The following is a 21428-nucleotide window of genomic DNA, read 5'->3' on the forward strand; positions in this document are numbered from 1 at the left end:
GCAGCTGAGACGGGTTGAGGCTCAGTAACATCATGACATCAGGAGTAGGTGTACCTCGGCAGAAAGAGAGACTAGATTATTAGGCATGTCCAGGTACAAGGGTGTGTAAATTATGGAACTATAATGTGCAAAGATGGGCCCTGGCAGATCTAGCTATGGCAGCACAGCTAAAAGGAAAGAGCCAGAAGGAAACACAGGCACGAGGGCACCCTGGAACATCAGCACTCCGCCGCTCTCAGTCAACACACTCGAGTGACAAAAGAGAGGTGAAGTGACAGCATCATAACATCCCAGTTTATCATAACTCTCAAAACCCATGGACCCCCAAGATGGGAAGTAGTTAATAAAATACCTGACTGTACAGATACTAAAAAGAAATCTAGGATTATTTTTGTTATTTTCTATTGGGCTCAAGAGATAAGCTGTTCGAGCAGTAATAAGTGTTTTTCTATAGGTGAGTAGGCTCTCCTTCCATGCAAGCTGGAAGACTACGAGCTTAGTGCGGTGCCATTTATGTTCTATTCTTTGAGTGTTTTGTTTTAAATTGCGAATGAGATCATTATACCAAGGTACTACATTTTTGTAGCTAATTTTTTTATTCTTAAATGGAGCAACATCATTAGGTGCACAGCAGAATACTGATTCTAAGCATTCAGTAATTTGATCAAGTTCCGTTGGGTTTGAGGGAATCCTAGGCGCAAATTATTAGTCTGGGAGATTCCCAATAAATCCAGGTGCAGTGGACGATGTGATCGTGTGTCTGGTATGATAGCGAGGCGAGGTTACGATAGTGTGGCTCATGCATAGTTTAAATGAAATTAGGGAATGGCCTGAGATGGCACCTGACTGGGGTAGTATAACTACCTTCTCCATGTCTACACCGTATGGCAGTACTAAGTCAAGCGTATGTTTACATTTACATTTACAGCATTTAGCAGTACGCTGTTATCCAGAGCGACTTACAAAAGTGCTTTGTCATTTACTCATAGAATATATCCTAGTACAGTACAGTAGGTTAGAGTCCAACATACCAGTGAACTAGAATACTGGGATCAATGCTGATACCTAGAAGTACAAAACACATAAGGTCTATTTTAAACAATGATAAGTGCAATAAACAATAAGTGATAGAGTTTGTTAATCAACATCATTGTAATAAACAATACCCTACAATAAGTACTAATTTAGTCAGTCAATATGAGAGCAGGGTAAGTATGTCCACCAGAGTGTGTGGGTTCTCTTTGTACATTGAAACCAATTGATTCTAATATAGAACTAAAGGCCAAGTTCAGAGGGTGTTGGGCACTATCAAAGTGAATATTGAAATCACCAACAATAATGGCACTTTCTACTAGAGCAGATCCCTCTCAGTATCTACAGCTAGACAAAACGCACCTGCCACCTTGTGGTCAGTTGAAGTATTTGCTAGTGATTCTAGACAGGTTTTCCAAGTGGACTGAGGCGTTTCCTTGTTCTAAGGAAGATGCCCGCGCTGTGGTTAAAATCCTAGCCAAGGAGATAATACCGAGGTACGGTGCGCCTCGGGTAATAGATTCAGATCAGGGACCCTGTTTCATTTCTATGGTAACTCAGAAACTATGCACCTACCTAACTATTGACTGGAAGTTTCACATCCCTTACCATCCTCAGTCATCTGGCATTGTTGACAAAATGAATTATACATTGAAACAAAGGCCATGATGGAAAACAGGAAAGAAATGGATAGATCTTGTCCTTCCTAGGTCTTCCTAAGTTCAAGACTGTTAACTCAATACACACTTTAAAACACTCAATACACAATTTAATTTTTTAATAATACTTGTTCAGGTTCCACTATTGTTCTCCAAACCATACATTATTCAATGTATGCATATTAATATTCAATACTTACACCAACCGGTTCTTGGTACCATTATGTTCAACCTGAGCTACTTGCATTTTATTTAAAAGGCGATCCTCTTCCATATCACCGGATGCCCATATTGCTTTTATTACCTCAATCTACTGCCAGCAGTGTTGTGTGAGATCAGAATGATGCCCAGTGCCACCACCAAATTGTCACTATTTGAGGTCGTTTTTGGTAGACCATTTACCACCCCATGGGTCAGAGGTAACCCAGGTGTTTCTCAGTCAGGTGACACAGCCATAGCTGATGACTGACAGACAAATCCTCTAAGACTTGGCTTGCGTTGCTTTGGTGTTACAGGAAAGGTTTGAAGCCCTTGTTTTTGTCTGTCTGGCATTCAGATTTCCTGAGCAGCCATGTTGTGGTTCCTAATTAGGAACATGTTCCAGCCTACTCCATGCAAGCTGGAGCACTGGATCCACTCTTTAAATGTGCCTTTTTAAGGTGACGGCTTATAAAAGTCATCTCTGATTATTTTTTTTGTTGTTAGCTTTTTAATCTGTCAAGTCTGTAATTTTCCAGATTTATATCCATTAAAAAAACAGATGCTCTAAAGGGAGGGGGTGGACTCCTTCAGTGGTACAGCAGAAGTTGATAACTTCAAAATCATTTACAGCAGCTTCAACCTTGCCTGAGTGATTTAAGTAATTAGTGAAACTGGCACAGCACCACCAACCGTTTATTAAAGAAAACGTGTATGACACATGATTATCTTAATTCTTTTAATTAAAACAGTCCCTTGCAAGGCATATTATTCAATTATGTTCAAAGAGGTACATAGAGCATGCTGGCAAAACTGAACCGTTGAAGATACTACAGGAAATAAGAAATTTCCATAATGTGAATGAAACATTTATTTAAATGTATTGAATATTGCACATCTCAGAGCCTCCAGAGGTGGAAAAGACCAGGCCAGGTGAGCCATAGGTTGAATTGGAGCCCGAATCCAAGGGCCAGGGCGTCCCCGCCAGACGCATGACGCTCGAATTTGATCTTCTTGAAGCAATTAACTAGAGTTAATTGAAAGCGGAAGAGGATGCCTGGAGCTGCGATGCCATACCTTTAGGGAAATATGAAAAAAGGAACACGAATCAAATAAATGAGACTGTTTGTTCTTCGAGGCTCAATAGGATGTGCCATAATAACCTTCAATTACTATATTGGTGTACAAGCTGAAATTCAACTTGATTACAATAGCCGCAAGCCATGCAGATCTAGTTATGGGCTTTATTCAAAATTAAAACTAAAACAGAAGTAGATTTTAAAAAACACAACCACAATTCTGTGATTTATCTAACGCCAGCTAGTTAACTTCATAACTTACTCTCTGTTCATTTTCCCACCCTTAATCTTGCAGAAAGAAGGCTCAAGAAAATCAAGCGGATGTAAATCACAATCATCCATGTTGTTTTGCCTCCACATCACCCTGACAGCGCTTTATTTAAATAATCTAGCTGTGCTGTATCGACAGGTATGAGAAGATTCCCACAGAATATCAATTTACTACTCTATGGATTCTTCATGACTTGGCAGTAAGGTAATAATAACAGGCAGGTGTAGCATCTAAAAGTGGAAAGTCCAAGTGCACGTGTTATTAGCTAGCCAGTAGACAAGATAAAATACAAGGTCACAAATTTTAACCTGCCCTTTATATGGAAAATCTGCAATATTTTATATTTGCCACATCGTTAGTGGATAGGTAGCTAGCTATAGTAATTAACCTGCAAAATGTGTTCTTAATCTGTTGATTGCAACTGTCAAACATTTTTTAAAAATGTGTTGAATATTACCCACTCACAGCCTACAGAGGTGGAAAAGACCAGGCCAGGTGAACCACAGGACAAGTTAAACCCCGAATCCGAGGGCCAGGGCGTCCCCGCCCAAACCCGAGGGCCAGGGCTCCCGCCAGACGCATGACGCTCGAATTTGACCCTATTGAAGCAGACGAGCCCACTAGAGGTAACTTAAGCGGAAGAGGATGCCTGGAGCTGCGATGCCATACCTTTAGGGAAAGATGAAAAAAGGAACACGAATCAAACAAATGAGACTGTTTGTTTTTCGAGGCTGAATGGGATGTGCCATCATAACCTTCAATTACTATATTGGTGTCCAAGCTGAAATTCAACTTGATTACAATAGCCGCAAGCCATGCAGATCTAGTTATGGGCTTTATTCAAAATTAAAACTAAAACAGAAGTAGATTTTAAAAAACACAACCACAATTCTGTGATTTATCTAACGCCAGCTAGTTAACTTCATAACTTACTCTCTGTTGATTTTCCCACCCTTAATCTTGCAGAAAGAAGGCTCAAGAAAATCAAGCGGATGTAAATCACAATCTTCCATGTTGTTTTGCCTCCACATCACCCTGAAAGTGCTTTATTTAAATAATTTAGCTCTGCTCAATTTCAACTTGATTACAATAGCCGCAAGCCATGCAGATCTAGTTATGGGCTTTATTCAAAATTAAAGCTAAAATAGAAGTAGATTTTAAAAAACACTACCACTATAGTAATTAACCTGCAAAATGTGTTCTTAATCTGTTGATTGCAACTGTCAAACATTTTTAAAAATGTGTTGAATATTACCCAAGTCACAGCCTACAGAGGTGGAAAAGCCCAGGCCAGGTGAACCATAGAACAAGTTGAACCCTGAACCCGAGGGCCAGGGCGACCCCGCCCGAACCCGAGGGCCAGGGCTCCCGCCAGACGCGTGATTCTCAAATTTGACCTTCTTGGAGAGGGAGATCCCACTGGAAGAAACTGAAGGGGAAGAGAATATACCTTTAGAGAAAGATGAAAACTGACCACTAACCAAACGAATGAGAGAGATTGTTCTTTGAGGCTGAATGTGATGTGTCATAATAACCATCAATTACTATAAAGGTGTCCAAGCTGAAATTCAACTTAATTACAATAGCTAGCCAGCAGCCAAGATAAAAGGTCACATGTCACAATTTTAAGCTTCCCTTTATACGAAAGAACTGCAGTATTTTAAATTTGCCACATCGTTGGCAGACAGGTACCTAGCCATAGTAGCTAATTATCCTAGCTAGTTCACACTTCATTCTCCCCCAAATGATCCCATTATCGACTGGTATCCGTGCTTAGACATGAAGACAGTTCAGCGACCGAGGACTGACACGCAGCTGTCACAGCTCTTTTAGAGCAATCCGACGGTTAGCGAGCCAATGCTAGATAATAACGTTAATCGCAGCTACAGTAAATAGTTGGCAGTTAATCTGCTAGTTAACTAACGTGCTCCATCGCCATGAAAATTAGAGTCTGTTACCGCAAGAGATGTGCATAAGTAATGTGTGAACTAGCTAAGTTAACCATCTCAAATAGACAGCTTGTCTGCTAGCTAACCTAGCTAGAGAGCCCAATGTTACCTGAGTCGTTGAATTCAAGTCCGACTTGACACTTTAGCCTTTCCCATTAGGCCTCATCGTCTTTTTAAACAAAATTAACATACTATTCATAAAATCCATATAGAGCAAGTTTTATGGATGATCTGCTCAGTGAAGCTGCATTATTTCTGTTATAATACGGACACGGCAGCATTTTCACGGCATGTTTTCTTAATCTGTTTATTGCAACTGTCAACACATACGAATGATTAATAATTAATGTAAACTGTTATGCAGCGAATTAAAGATACTATATTTTCCTGTTTCCCTAGAAATAATCCAAACTGCAGTGTCTGCTTATTTATGCTGAAGCACACTTAAGTGGGTATATTTTTTGTGGATTCCACATATACATTAAAAGGAAAATGTTGCCCAATCATGTCAGAAATAGCAAAACAAAAAAACACAGGCTCCGAGTTACTGAAAGAGAAGTACGCGATGAGGTCCTGGTAGAGCATAGGCACAGGTTGGTCATACGTGTTTATGAGGAGTTTAATTTAAGCAAAATCCTCATCACACACCCAAGAAGTCAAAGCCTGCAAAATCCCCAAGCAGCAAGACTGCATCAAGTTAGCACTGGCTGAAGCAAAAATAGTGCTGTGTCCTGCTCTGTGGCTCATCCACTCTACCAGTCTCTTAGTATTGGGCTTAGTGTGCTTAATTCATCTTGATGTCCTAACTGACATTCAAAAAGAAATGGATGTGAGAAGACAGTGTAGGAGTTCAAATTTGAATTGGCTTGAAATGTAGGTTGAAGTGCTCTTCTGCAGCTGAGCAGCTCATTTTCTGCTGAGCATCTTCACAGCCCTTACAAGGAGAGCATGAAAATGATGGAGGGGACAAGAAAAATCAGAATAATGCTTTAAGGACTGGACACATTTACAGCTTCTCACACTAAACAAAGTACTCCAAGGTAAAAAGTTCATCAAAGTAAAACATGTTTCATCCATCTTTCTGTGAACTGATATTTTAATGACTGACAGACAAATCCTCCAAGACTTGGCTTGGGATGCTTTGGTGTACAGGAGAGGTTTGAACCCCTTTCATTAAAGAAAACGTGTATGACTCAGGTGCTAGGGTATTATCAGAATGTAATTTATTCCAAATGTAAACACATGATTCTCTTAATTAGAGATTCCCTTATAAGGCATATTATTCAATAATGTTCATAGAGGTACAAAAAACAAAACAAAACAACAAAACCCTACTGAGTCTGGAAAAGAACATCTTTATCAATAAAAAGTATCAAATGACCTGAACACAGTTGTACCACCATTACAAACTCCTTGCTTGAGTCTGCATGTATACATGTATGATAGTAACATATCAGCCAATGAATGATGGACTCGAGTTTGTACTCGAGGAAAGAAAGAAATTTTCATAATGTCATAAAGAATCAAGTGTTTGGAAAACGTCTAGGAAAAGAAAGAAACATTTATTTAAATGTGCTGAATATTGCACAAGTCGCAACCCTTGAAAAACCAAGAAGAGTTCTCGGTCTGCTTAAGTACTGTGTACTGCAAAAACACAAGTAGAATTGAATTTTCCACAAATACACATACAAGAACCATAGAAGAAAGCATAGTGTTGGTCTTATAGAACGAGAGACACAAAAACCTCAGCTACAATGATCAACAATTACACAATGAAGTTTGGATTCAACGGAATTTCGTTTTGAACTACGGTAGAGGGGCCTCTTTATCGGCTACTCGAATACTAGGCAACAACCTGATTCACCATTTGTGGATCACATTTGAGCAGTAACATGATTTGGTAGAACACTTGCATTTGAAACCATTTTTGTCTTCTTTTATAGGTGGAATCGGAGGCCAGTTTGGTGATGTTTTAAATCTACTTGAAGAATAACAAACAAACAAAAAGCCAACCCTAATGTAACATTTAAAAGAAGCACCAAAGTGGGCATCAGATTTACCATCAAACAGGGTCTTGCTGCTGTCGAAGCCTGTGCACTGCCGCTTGCAGATCTCCATGTTCTGCAAGCAAGATTTCACACTGCAGCGAGAGACACACACACACACACACACACACACACACACACACACACACACACACACACACACACACACACACACACACACACACACACACACAGGTGGGGGGGGGGGGGGTTACAGTACTAGCAGAGAAACTCTGATGCTATTTGGATTTCTAAATTAACACGGTGTTCCTTAAAATGTTTTTGAAACACTGACATGTAGATTGGAAGGCCTGGAGCAACTCACTGTGCACTCTGAGGGAAGTGGAGGAGGTGGGTCATGGTCAGAAACGGGTGGTTCAGGGTCTTCACTGGCGTGATCCTTTTGTGAGCGTCTAGCGTGAGCATCTTCTTTAGTAGGTCGATGAACTCCCGCCGGTCGGCCTTCTCCGCCAAGACGTCGGTGCCTTTCAGACTGGTCATATTGACCTGCGAGAGAGACCCATGGGTGAGTCATATTATTCACCAGCAGAGGGCGGCAATGCACCCAATACGAACGAAGTTCTGCAGCAAATTTCTACGCACTGCTCTGCCCTTCGCAGATGTCGTTCTCCAGAGCGACTTACATGCGCTACTCATTATGACAGCAGAAACGCTCGACCTTTCAGCTAGCACCTTGTTCTACCTGCTCTATAATGTGAGCTGCGGGAGCCCTTTGTCACGTTCTTCAATTTCACATCGCAACACTAAAAGAAATGCGTATAGTTACGCGCACAAAAGCCCAAATAACCTGCATCATGTCGTCAAGGCAGTTTAAAATGTACTTCCGAGTCTCTTTGGACTTGATGCCACGCTCCGAAGGTGTCTGGAGAAAGGAAAGAAAAAACAAACCATTCAGCTCCACCATTAAGTTACATGAAGTCATTAAGTTGCGTCCCTTATAAAAAACACATGGCATTTAGCATTTGAAGACAGGCAAACCTTGAGTCTCCACAGGGGGTAGCAGTAGAAATAGTGCGTCTTGGTCGCTGCGCTCAACATGCACTCTGCTGGTAGGCCCTGCGTCTCGGAGATGTAACGGATCTGCAGAGACACCATACGGCAAAAGGATTATGACTTTATTTTGAGTTAATCCTTTCATTTTCAAAGTGCATGTCTAAAAAAACAGGCCATAGAAACTCATTTATATTAATCCTAAAAATGAGCGGGCCGACAAAGCAGCTAAAAGGTCAAACTACACACACACAAACACACACACACACACACACACACACACACACACACATATCACTACAGCCACAAAACCACTACAGGTCTGCACCACTGATGCTGTACGGGCGTTAAGGCACAGCTCAAAGGACCATGTGCTTACCTGATCATATTCGGAGGCTCCGGGATACAGGGGCCAGCCCAGGAACAGCTCAGCAATGACACAGCCCAGGGACCACATATCGATGGCCTCACAGAATGGGAGACCCAGGATGATCTCAGGCGATCTGGACCAAAAACACAGAGATCGCCATCATGAAATCAGCCTCGGCTGATAATTCCGTGGGGGGGTGTTTGTGTTCCTAGACATTACACACCCACTATTCTAGTGTAACATGGAACCAACACTACAATGCACCAACACTACAATAATGTTCTGTTTTGCATTAAGTAAATACAGAGTACCAATGCAGTTAAACACCCGTTACTCAGTATATTACACTGTTAATTAACAGTGTAGCTACAATGTAATAGCGGTTTTGTACAGACTCGCTAAATACTGATATTACCAAAGCCTGCAGTTCAGCGCATCCTAACTAATCTCAGACACCGAAGACGGTTCATTAGGTGTTTTTGCTAAATAACAGCACTCACATGACCCAATAAAAATAAACCACTTATAAATCAATCGTGCTCCAGTTAACTGTAATGCTCATCATAGGCTTTTAATGTGTAGCAGGGTTATTACAACTGTCCACAACATGCAGCTCTACTCTAAAGCACACTCGAGTGCAACAAGTGCACACTTATTTCTAACACGCCTCAGCACGTGTCCCTCACCGGTAGTATCTGGACTGCAGGTAGCTGGGGGCCTTGGAGAAGTGGCTAGCTGAGCCGAAGTCGATGACCTTGACGCGGTACGGCTGCCTGACGGGGTCCACCAGCATGATGTTGTCGGGCTTGAGGTCGGTGTGGATCAAGCCCAGGCTCTTCAGTTTCATGAGCGCTTTGGCGACCTGCTGCAGCACGGGCCGGATGCATTTCAGCAGCAGTGGGCTGAACTTGCTGCGCTTGAGGAAGTCGTAGAGGCTCTGCCCCAGCATCTCGAACACCAGGCATATGTGCTTCTTGTGCTGGAAGCAGTCGTACGCGCGCACGAAGTTGAACTCGTCGGCGTTCTCCCTGCTCAGCCGGCTCAGGATGCTCACCTGAGGAGGAGCAAAGGAGGGAAGACGGAATACGCGTTAAGCCGAAGCTACGTGGTCACAGCTTCAAAGTTTGATACTGCTGACAAATAGCCTACTTATTTTCAATAGCATCAAGCACTTTGTGTACTTCCCTTCAACCATTTACTTCTACAGGATTTGGGAGATGCAATTATGGAAGTGGTCCCTTGGAAATGAACCCATGAACTTGCTTTTGGTACTCAAACAATGCAGATTAATGCTCTTTCATAACAATAACATTTTTAATGCACATCCAAACAGGTATGGCTTACACAACTGAAGCTAAATCTTCTTTTTAGAGTAAGCTTCAAGCTGTCCGTGTGTTATCCGAACTAGTTCCTACTGAACTAGTGAAAATTAGAACTAGTGTGCCAAACAAGTATTTCTGTGCTACCCTGGCTGTATACAAATTCCACAGTGTGCGTTAGCACATCTGACACCAACAGAACATATGTTGTAAAAACTGAAACAAACAATAACAGAATCAGGGCTACAGCTGATTCTAGGCCATATCAATAGCTCATTTAAAGCAGGCACAACTTTCCCACCTCGTTCTGGCCCTGTCGAGCATAGGACGGATGACTTTTCAGGATCTTGATTGCGACTACTTCACTGGTGCCCCGCTTCCAGCACTTGGCGACCTGGCCAAAGGTTCCACGGCCCAGGGACTCCAAAACCTCGTAGCTGTTGGAGACGGAGCGGAGGATCTCGTTCTGCACCAGTTGGTACTCGCAATCGCTGCCCCTGGCCACACGCTTGGACAACCCAGGGGAGGAGAGCTCCTCCAGGATCTGTACACTGTTGCTGCTGTGTGCCTCCTCTCTCTTCCTCTTGAGGCTGCCCCGCTTCTGATAGCCGTCAGCACGCCGCGAGGTCAATGCCTCGTCTCCGCCCTGCCAGCTGGAAGAGGAGGAAGACGACGACGAAGCCTCGTCCGAGGCTCCAGAGGGGGAAAAGACCATGGCAGGTAAGCCATCGATTGAATTGAACCCCGGATCCGAGGGCCAGGGTGTCCCCGCCCGAATTCGAGGGCCAGGGCTCCCGCCCCGCGCAGGATTCTCAAATTTAACCTTCTTGGAGTGGGAGATCTCACTGAAGGAATCTGAAGGGCAAGAGAATATACCATTATGGAAAGATGAAAACAGGACTACTAACCAAATGAACGAGAGAGATTGTTTGTTCTTTGAGGCTGAATGTGATGTGCCATAATAACCATCAATTAGCTAAATTAGCTAAATCACAGAGCTTTGATTTTTTTTAAAACATCTACTGCTGTTTTAGTTTTAATTTTGAATATTTCTGTCTGAAGCAGAGCAGAGCCCTGATCGATGCCATTGTTTTTTGGGCAGGCTTTAGCAAGTGATTGCTTTCTCTTTACACGCTTCTCAGAAAAGACAAGTTCTTTGTCTTGCGTTACTCAAAGGTGGTTCTGTGTGCTAAAACAACATCTTGACCTTTCAGCGATGCTGCCACACTGAAAAACAGAAGGCCAAGAAAAAAACAGCTTCTATTCTTAGACTCTCTGGCACTCTAAGTGCTTGCTGATACCTTGCTGACTGCAATATTTCCTACACCTTTCCAACTGAGAGGCTCCTGAACTTGCAGCACCTCTGTCAATTAATCAATTGCATAACAAGAGTTCATCCACTCTATAATTGAGGGAGATACCCCCTCTAATCATTAATGCTCATCATTACAAAGACCATTAGTGTAAGCTGATGAAAAATGTTTCAATGTATTTAAAAGGTAAAGAACAGAGTAGCAATGTAAAGATACCATTTATAATGCATTACATTTTAGTCTTTAACACAATCTCTTGCCCTGAAACAGTGTTTAGGGCGATTACAATGCTGTTTCAATATGTTTAAAAGGTAAAGAACAGAGTAGCAATGTAAAGATTCCATTTATAATGCATTACATTTTAGTCTAAAACACAAACTCTTGCCTTGAAACAGTGTTTAGGGCGATTACAATGCTGTTTCAATGTGTTTAAAAGGTAAAGAACAGAGTAGCAATGTAAAGATTCCATTTATAATGCATTACATTTTAGTCTAAAACACAAACTCTTGCCTTGAAACAGTGTTTAGGGCGATTACAATGCTGTTTCAATGTGTTTAAAAGGTAAAGAACAGAGTAGCAATGTAAAGATTCCATTTATAATGCATTACATTTTAGTCTAAAACACAAACTCTTGCCTTGAAACAGTGTTTAGGGCGATTACAATGCTGTTTCAATGTGTTTAAAAGGTAAAGAACAGAGTAGCAATGTAAAGATACCATTTATAATGCATTACATTTTAGTCTAAAACAAAATCTCTTACCCTGAAACAGTGTTGTTGGGCGATTACAATGCTGTTTCAATGTGTTTAAAAGGTAAAGAACAGAGTAGCAATATAAATATTCCATTTATAATGCATTACATTTTAGTCTAAAACACAATCTCTTGCCCTGAAACAGTGTTTAGCGCGATTACAATGCTTTGAAACGCTGTTTCAATGTGTTTAAAGGTAAAGAAGAGAGTTGCAATGTAAAGATTCTACTTATCATGAATTACATTTTAGTCTAAAACACAATCTGGGTTTGTGTGTATATAAATGATGTAATGTTACTGTTGTGGAACAAATTACTTCCATTTCCATTTTTTAAGGCAAAAATATTAAATGTTGGAATTTATCATTACATATTCATATGAATATGACTTTAATTTGTATACATATTTGTTGACATTAGCTGTTTTGATCAGTCATTTTTGTGTCTGGTTGTTCTAGCTCATATTTAGCACGTTGTCCTTGACCATGTCCCTCTGTCCACAGGGTGGTGGTGTTGGACTGTGTTACAGACACGCTGCTGTTTTCCTGCAAGGTGCTAGTGGTCGGATTTGTAGGTGAGAAATATAGAGTGAAGTCATGTGTATATTACCCATACTACACTTCATCACATTCTGACCATGATGGCACATGGCAACACACTTTAATAGGTAACTCTGAGGGTTTTTCTACATTCCCTGTAAGGTCTGCTGGCTTTCTTCTTCTTCTCTGGGAGAATCAGGCTGCCATATGACAATTTCCAGCTTCAGCTGCTGCATTATTACTGGTTGCCCGTTATTGTACGTATTGTAACCTCAGAAAAGCTCAAGTGCTGACACTTGCGTCTGTGTGAGAACAAAACATCAGCATATTCAGTACACTGAAGAAATGGTTCTTTCTTTTTTAGATTCCAAAATGCTTATTGACAGTGATTGTAAAGTCACTTTGTTTGTAAATAACCATGATTTACACATTTATTCTGGACAGCAGTTCCTCTCATAATACTGAAGGCCCAGCATGTATATCTACTACTGCTGTTTTTTTAGACGGTGATTGTGGGAGCTTATTTCATCGCGCAGGGCTTCTTTAGTGTGTACAGCATGTGTGTGGACACCCTTTTCCTCTGCTTCTGTAAGCTGCACACACACACACACACACACACACACACACACACACACACACACACACACACACACACACACTCTCTCTCTCTTCATTCCAGCAGTTCATAATGACATTGGGCACACACAGTCGAAAGCTTGTATGGTCTCGTCCCTTTACTTCAGGGAGAATAGAATTATAAAAAACATTATTAGCTCACATTTCACTCTCAAGCTACTACACATATGCCAATCATGAGGACTATATTGGTTTTATTTCCACTATGATGTTTCTGTCTCCTCTAGTGGAGGATCTGGAGCGTAACGACGGCACCGTGCAGAGACCATACCTCCGATTTACTCCTCCACATCAGCCGACTTTAAAAAACCATTTAAAGCTCTACACATCATGGATCACAGAATGTCTGTTATTAACGCTATACAAGAACTATACTAAGGTCATAGATCTAGACTAAGACTATAAAGTTATTTCACTTAGCTAAATAACTTTAATACATAATTTAAATCATGCAATGTGTAATAATATTTCTTGTTTTTGTTCAGGAGATGTGCAGACATTATCTGCTGTATTATTTTTGTGGCTGCCATTGTCACCTATATTCTTATTCGCTCCCTGGGTAAGAAACATTTCCAACTACACTTTCATGGGGGAAAAAAAAATCATTATTATTGTGGGCTCAAGCGGAAGGTCTTTTACCCATGTATGGCTTGTGAGATATCCTTCTAACGGAGGTTCTAACACAGCGTGGCTGCTTGGAGACTCTCGTCATGTCGTGTTGCCCCAGAACTCCACTGGGATGTTTTGTGGAGCTGGAGTCAATGTGTAAGTCCCTCACATACTGGATAAGTATTTATATCTTCACAGGAATACCAAAACAGCACACCCAGTATGTAAGGAACACCGTCAGTATTCTTTCGAATGGACTTTAGTGAGTCGGACTAGGGTTACAATGGAGCTGTGCAGGTGCAAATCATGTGGAAACATGAAACATCAACAAGACAAGATGGGTTAGACTTTAGCTTTAAGATTTTCATGATTGGCACTGCACAGCAACAAGTGGAACCAATCAAATCACTTGTGTTTAATGATTGTCTCTAAACCAAGGGGTCCAAACTCAGGTCTAGGAGTGTCACAACACTGCAGAGTTTATTGGTTACCCCAGTCCAATTCACCCTCGAAGAAAGAACACTTAGCTGGGTAGTGGTGTGACTCTCCAGCACTGAATCCTGATACACATACTCAAAAAATTGAATAAAAATTGTTTATTTAATTGGCTAATATTCATGTGTCAAGCTGCATTTGTTTCCTGCATCCTCTCGTGTTTCAGTGACAAACCAAACGTCCTCTACTTTGACCTTCTGAAGTGTGCCAGAGCAACGACAGAAATGGACGCCATTCTAGAGGGTCTCCAGTGTCCAACCACTCAAGTGAGATTTCCACACAAATGTCCTGTTGACATTGTACAGAAACCAAACACGTATGTCAGTAGCCTTTTAGAAATATGCACATGAGACTCATTTATTACAAAACAGTTTAGCATGTAGTATGTGAATGCCAGTTTGTAAGTCTGGGGGCTTGGGTCTCCTTTTGCTGCTTGGTTTGGGAGCCTTTTGCTCTATCATGCAATGAACAATGTGTAAATAGTGTAGATAGAAATATAAAAAGCAACACTGTGTTTAGCTACTCAAATAAGATCTCCTTCACTCTGTGTGTTTGTGCGTTGGTTTGCAGGTCTGTGTTAAAAAATGCCCTTCAGAGTTCTGGAAGTTGCCCCCAGAGGCGTATGCCCCAAATGCCCTGCCTAAAGACTTCTTTCAGCAGCAGTATTGTGACCCTAGACTTGACCTCGCCCAAACCACATTGGTAAAACCTCACACTGCAAATAAGCAATGTAACCAGCTTCATCTCTGAGAAATAAACCCTCACCTCACTCTTGACAGAACAGAATTTGTCGTATCAAAAGTCTTTGCAATATGCAACTCTTTGTACATGTAATTCATGCATTGGCTTAGCCACTCACGCATACATAGCATTTGTGCATACATAGCATTCTGCATGTTAATGAGATTTTCACATGCATTTCCACTACAGAGTGTCCAAGACATCCTCAATCAAGAGCTTTGTCCATATTTCTACACGCCAAGTAAACCAGGTAAAGACAGCAGGATTACACAACTACCTGTTAATTTGTCCATTCTGTTTTGTAACAGTTTGACTATGCTATGTACCAAAACATAACCAAACCACCAGGAAAGTACTTATACCTGCAGTGATAAGTCAGCAGGTTTAATTGTTAGTCATATTATTTTCTGTCTCTCCCTCCACCCAGAACTAGGGAGATGTCTGCCTAGCTTTGACTGGCAGGACGTTCCTCCAGACTTCTCTCTCCCTGGATTCGCTTCCGTTAATGAAACAGTCGAGCACATAAAGGGATATATGGAGTAATCCTTCACACACACTCACACACACATTTCACTCTCAAGCTACTACACATATGCCAATCATCAGGACTATATTGTTTTTATTTCCACTGTGATGTTTCTGTCTCCTCTAGTGGAGGGTCTGGAGCGTAATGACGGCACCGTGCAGAGACCATACCACATGCCCAGGTCTCTGTGGCAAATCCTCTACAAGAGAGACAGCTTTCTCCCTTAATGAATAAACCATCCAGCATATATTTGAGTCTTTTTTCTGTTGTTGTAACTGCAAAACTGTTCTCAACAGCATTTCGACCACTGTTTTGTTCAAAAGAGATCTGACGGGGCGGCCTCTGGACTGATCCAGTTTTGACCGAACGGCAGACACACACTGGATGTTCTGGCAAACATTTACATATCTGGCTGGACCTTAACCATGTTGCTCTGTTTATTTGATACGCCTACTCTTTTCATATACCGCACTGCTTATTGTGTAGGAGTAGGCTTGCTCCTAAATGTGGAGTATATGAGAGGCTTAAGGGGAAGTTGATATATTTAATTGAGTTTTAGTTCTTTGCCAACCTCTCTCATTATGTGTGAAAGATCACATTTCATGGGATGCTACAATATATTTTTTTTAATTCCTGAGTGTAATAATGTCAAGATTGGCCACCCTCCTGGACTCCCTCTTTCCGTGGTTGCACGTCTTGCGCTGCAGGCCGCTCCCCCCTGCAAGCGTTGGTCAAGACGGGTAGACGCTTACCTGGGATCTCGTCGTTATCAAAATAAACGTGAGCCTGCTTCTTCCGGGAACGACGAGATGCCCGTGTACAGGCAGCCACGACCAAGGCACACAGCAGGGTTTAAATACATGAACTAGAAACGAGGGACAGGTGTACGCAATCAGTGTGAGGACAAAATGAAACCGTGGAACGGAACAAAACACAAGACATGGAAAACACGGAACATGGAAGGGACTGATCGTGACAATCAGCATAGATTATTTAACACAAAGATTCAGAACTGCTGGTGCTGTGTATTTAATCATCTAATATAGACACCAGTACCTCCACTAAAGCCTGCCATAATGATATCAACATCAAATGCAAAAAAAGTAATTTTGTTTCCAATAGTAAAACCAAAAAAAAAAGCCAAACAAATAAAACGTGATGATGGACATGCGCCTCTTTAAAGGATTTTCTCAATAAATATATGTAGAATTTATGACTATAACAGAAAACAGCAAAGAGAAAAATGCAAGAATGCATATGGCGAAGGACGTATGGCAAGTATGGCAAATTCCTCCTAAATGTCTATATGGTTCCATCAATGCAATATTTGAAGCTCTATGAAATAAACAAACCAAATTGTTATCAGAACACTCCACTATATTCATGAAAAACACTTTCTCATGTACTCATGGTATAACTCATTTTTACTGTAGGAATTTGGAATAATAGGATGGCAAAATCCTGTTCATGCCTATTCTGTTCCATATATGCAATAGTTGAAGCACTATAAAATACACAATTCATATTGTTATCAAATCCTTCCAATATATTCTTGAAATACACTTTCTTGTGTATCCATACTATTACGTTCCAATGTTTTTACTTTAATTTGGAGTAAAAGGATGGCAAAATCCTCATAAACATGTATTCGTTCCACTATATAATCAGTTTTTGAAACTCTAGAAAACAAACTAGTCAAATTGTTATCAGATCCCTCCACAATATTCATGAAATCCACTTTCTCATGTACCCATGGTATGACTTTCAAGTGTTTTACTGTAGGAAGCTTGAGTAATAGGATGGCAAAATCCTCTTAAACATCTGTTCAGTTCAACATATATCACTACTCGAAGATCTATAAAATACACAATTCAAATTGTTATAAAATCACTCCACTACGTACTTGAAATAAACTTCCTCCTGTACCCATGATATGACTTTCAGTCATTTTTACTGCAGGAATTTGGAATAATGGAGTAGCAAAATTCTGTCGAATGTCTATTCAGTTCCATATATGTAATAATTGAAGCTCTATAAATAAATCAAATCAAATTGTTATCAGATCACTCCACTAAATTCTTGATATACACTATCTTATGTACCTGTGGTATGACTTTCAGTCATTTTTACAGTAGGAATTTAGAGTAATAGGATGGCAATATCCTGTGAAATGTCTATTCAGTTCACTATATATCACTACATGAAGCTGAGTGAAATGCACAAATCAAATTGTTATCAAATCACTTCATTAAACTCTTGAAATACAGTTTCTCTTGTACTCATGAATGACTTTCAGTCATTTTTACTGTAGGAATTTGGAGTAATAGGATGGCAAAAGCCTGTTAAATATCTATTTGGTTCACTACATATCACTTTTCCTTGTACCCATAATATAATGTTGAATATATTTACTGTAAAAATTTAAAGTATTGGGATGGCAAACTCATGTAAATTGCCTGTTTGGTTATATACATGCAACTTTAGAAAGTCTTTAAAATAAACAAATCAAATTGTTATCACATATCACTACTATACTCTTGAACTACTATACTATACTACTATTCTCATAGTCAGTGTAGACGTAGTTTAGGTAGGGGACGGGAGACGTTGTCACTTAGCCTCACAGGTTACATCTTGGCGATAAGCCTAAGGTTACATTATTATGTAAAGATTATTTTATTATTTGTGTAGCTTTTTTTGTACGTTAAAAGCACAGTAACCACGGACAGTTTAATCGTATAGGCCTAAATATTCGATACAGGACATGGAAAATTGAGCGCGAGCATCCCATAGCATGGAAAGCAGGTGCTCGTGACCAAGCTGCCTTTGTTGATGAGCTAAGAACGAGAACGTGCTGTGACTTCCAACATCACAATGTGTCAATAACCTGGAATGATGCGTCATAAGAATAGATTATCGAATGCAAGATTATTTTTTACTGAAACATTACACATTGCGGACTCTGTGTGATGGCGCTTATCGAAAGTGCAAGGGAGTGTACTGTAGTCAGCATGCCAGATTATTGCGGTGAGTTTTGTTGTTGTTGTTTTTTCCAGATATAGCCATATGCCAAAGATTTTATGAGAACCCATACGTCAAATACAATGGTTAAAAAAGAAAAAAAATGTACAAAACTAGCTTGTACATTTCATGTTAAAATAATAAATGTTCTTACGTACTTGGTAGGTCTACCTTATATTAAAAACATTTATATAGTGTACGATCTGTAACTGTGTATCAGATCGAAAGCGTATGTGTGCAGAAGGTGTCATAAAAAAAAAAAAAAGAAAAGTGTTGTAACGGCCCTAGTGTCGCTGGACAAGGAGCAGGACGGACAGACGTGTATTAACACACGATAAAGACACCGGCGCTCATATGCAACATAAACAGTGAACATAAAACACGAATACAGATAACGAACTATGTGAACACGAACATGGGCATTGACCGACTAAGATGCACACTCCCACAGCGGTTTAAACACACAGACGTTACAAGACTAAACCATGTGCAGTTGCGCGTTAATTACACAGGCGTGGTTACAAACAAGACTATGAACTCCCACTGCACGCGGCGGGCCGTACCACATGGCTAGTGTGAAGGGGAGCGTTCCATGACAACTGTATATAAAATGTGTTAGACAAAATATAGCGTACCGGTCAAAGGTTCAGACACGCGTGACTGAATATATGTTTTTCAAAGGTTTAAATTCATTCTAATGTAATGGTATATACTTAGAATTTATAGAATATATATATTCTTCAATTCTATCTTCTCAGGGGAACCTCCTCCGTATGAGCCCATTTTCAGGCGACCAGTTAACAAGAGGCGAGTCCGGCAATCTCTCAGTGCTTCTCCGATTTACTCCTCCACATCAGCTGACTTTAAAAAACCATTTAAAGCTCTACACATCATGGATCACAGAATGTCTGTTATTAACGCTATACAAGAACTATACTAAGGCCATAGATCTAGACTAAGACTATAAAGTTATTTCACTTAGCTAAATAACTTTAATACATAATTTAAATCATGCAATGTGTAATAATATTTCTTGTTTTTGTTCAGGAGATGTGCAGACATTATCTGCTGTATTATTTTTGTGGCTGCCATTGTCACCTATATTCTTATTCGCTCCCTGGGTAAGAAACATTTCCAACTACACTTTCATGGGGGAAAAAAAAATCATTATTATTGTGGGCTCAAGCGGAAGGTCTTTTACCCATGTATGGCTTGTGAGATATCCTTCTAACGGAGGTTCTAACACAGCGTGGCTGCTTGGAGACTCTCGTCATGTCGTGTTGCCCCAGAACTCCACTGGGATGTTTTGTGGAGCTGGAGTCAATGTGTAAGTCCCTCACATACTGGATAAGTATTTATATCTTCACAGGAATACCAAAACAGCACACCCAGTATGTAAGGAACACCGTCAGTATTCTTTCGAATGGACTTTAGTGAGTCGGACTAGGGTTACAATGGAGCTGTGCAGGTGCAAATCATGTGGAAACATGAAACATCAACAAGACAAGATGGGTTAGACTTTAGCTTTAAGATTTTCATGATTGGCACTGCACAGCAACAAGTGGAACCAATCAAATCACTTGTGTTTAATGATTGTCTCTAAACCAAGGGGTCCAAACTCAGGTCTAGGAGTGTCACAACACTGCAGAGTTTATTGGTTACCCCAGTCCAATTCACCCTCGAAGAAAGAACACTTAGCTGGGTAGTGGTGTGACTCTCCAGCACTGAATCCTGATACACATACTCAAAAAATTGAATAAAAATTGTTTATTTAATTGGCTAATATTCATGTGTCAAGCTGCATTTGTTTCCTGCATCCTCTCGTGTTTCAGTGACAAACCAAACGTCCTCTACTTTGACCTTCTGAAGTGTGCCAGAGCAACGACAGAAATGGACGCCATTCTAGAGGGTCTCCAGTGTCCAACCACTCAAGTGAGATTTCCACACAAATGTCCTGTTGACATTGTACAGAAACCAAACACGTATGTCAGTAGCCTTTTAGAAATATGCACATGAGACTCATTTATTACAAAACAGTTTAGCATGTAGTATGTGAATGCCAGTTTGTAAGTCTGGGGGCTTGGGTCTCCTTTTGCTGCTTGGTTTGGGAGCCTTTTGCTCTATCATGCAATGAACAATGTGTAAATAGTGTAGATAGAAATATAAAAAGCAACACTGTGTTTAGCTACTCAAATAAGATCTCCTTCACTCTGTGTGTTTGTGCGTTGGTTTGCAGGTCTGTGTTAAAAAATGCCCTTCAGAGTTCTGGAAGTTGCCCCCAGAGGCGTATGCCCCAAATGCCCTGCCTAAAGACTTCTTTCAGCAGCAGTATTGTGACCCTAGACTTGACCTCGCCCAAACCACATTGGTAAAACCTCACACTGCAAATAAGCAATGTAACCAGCTTCATCTCTGAGAAATAAACCCTCACCTCACTCTTGACAGAACAGAATTTGTCGTATCAAAAGTCTTTGCAATATGCAACTCTTTGTACATGTAATTCATGCATTGGCTTAGCCACTCACGCATACATAGCATTTGTGCATACATAGCATTCTGCATGTTAATGAGATTTTCACATGCATTTCCACTACAGAGTGTCCAAGACATCCTCAATCAAGAGCTTTGTCCATATTTCTACACGCCAAGTAAACCAGGTAAAGACAGCAGGATTACACAACTACCTGTTAATTTGTCCATTCTGTTTTGTAACAGTTTGACTATGCTATGTACCAAAACATAACCAAACCACCAGGAAAGTACTTATACCTGCAGTGATAAGTCAGCAGGTTTAATTGTTAGTCATATTATTTTCTGTCTCTCCCTCCACCCAGAACTAGGGAGATGTCTGCCTAGCTTTGACTGG

General features: G+C 40.6%; 1 protein-coding gene across 1 annotated transcript in view; it reads right to left on the minus strand.

Annotated features, from left to right (window-relative positions):
- Positions 1-21428, minus strand: part of LOC145659203 (homeodomain-interacting protein kinase 2-like) — a 98666-nt gene that overhangs the window by 25754 nt on the left and 51484 nt on the right. Inside the window, exons 2-9 of the mRNA XM_081720348.1 lie at positions 10235-10586; positions 9301-9668; positions 8624-8747; positions 8233-8334; positions 8042-8116; positions 7559-7740; positions 7249-7328; positions 4564-4668 (exon numbers count right to left, since the gene is read on the minus strand). Of these exons, the coding sequence (XP_081576474.1) occupies positions 4564-4668; positions 7249-7328; positions 7559-7740; positions 8042-8116; positions 8233-8334; positions 8624-8747; positions 9301-9668; positions 10235-10586 (1388 nt within the window). The remainder of the gene's footprint in view (positions 1-4563; positions 4669-7248; positions 7329-7558; positions 7741-8041; positions 8117-8232; positions 8335-8623; positions 8748-9300; positions 9669-10234; positions 10587-21428) is intronic.

The sequence above is a fragment of the Electrophorus electricus genome, chromosome 9 (genome assembly GCF_041902795.1).
Source record: "Electrophorus electricus isolate QZ-2024a chromosome 9, ASM4190279v1, whole genome shotgun sequence".
Taxonomy (NCBI): domain Eukaryota; kingdom Metazoa; phylum Chordata; class Actinopteri; order Gymnotiformes; family Gymnotidae; genus Electrophorus; species Electrophorus electricus.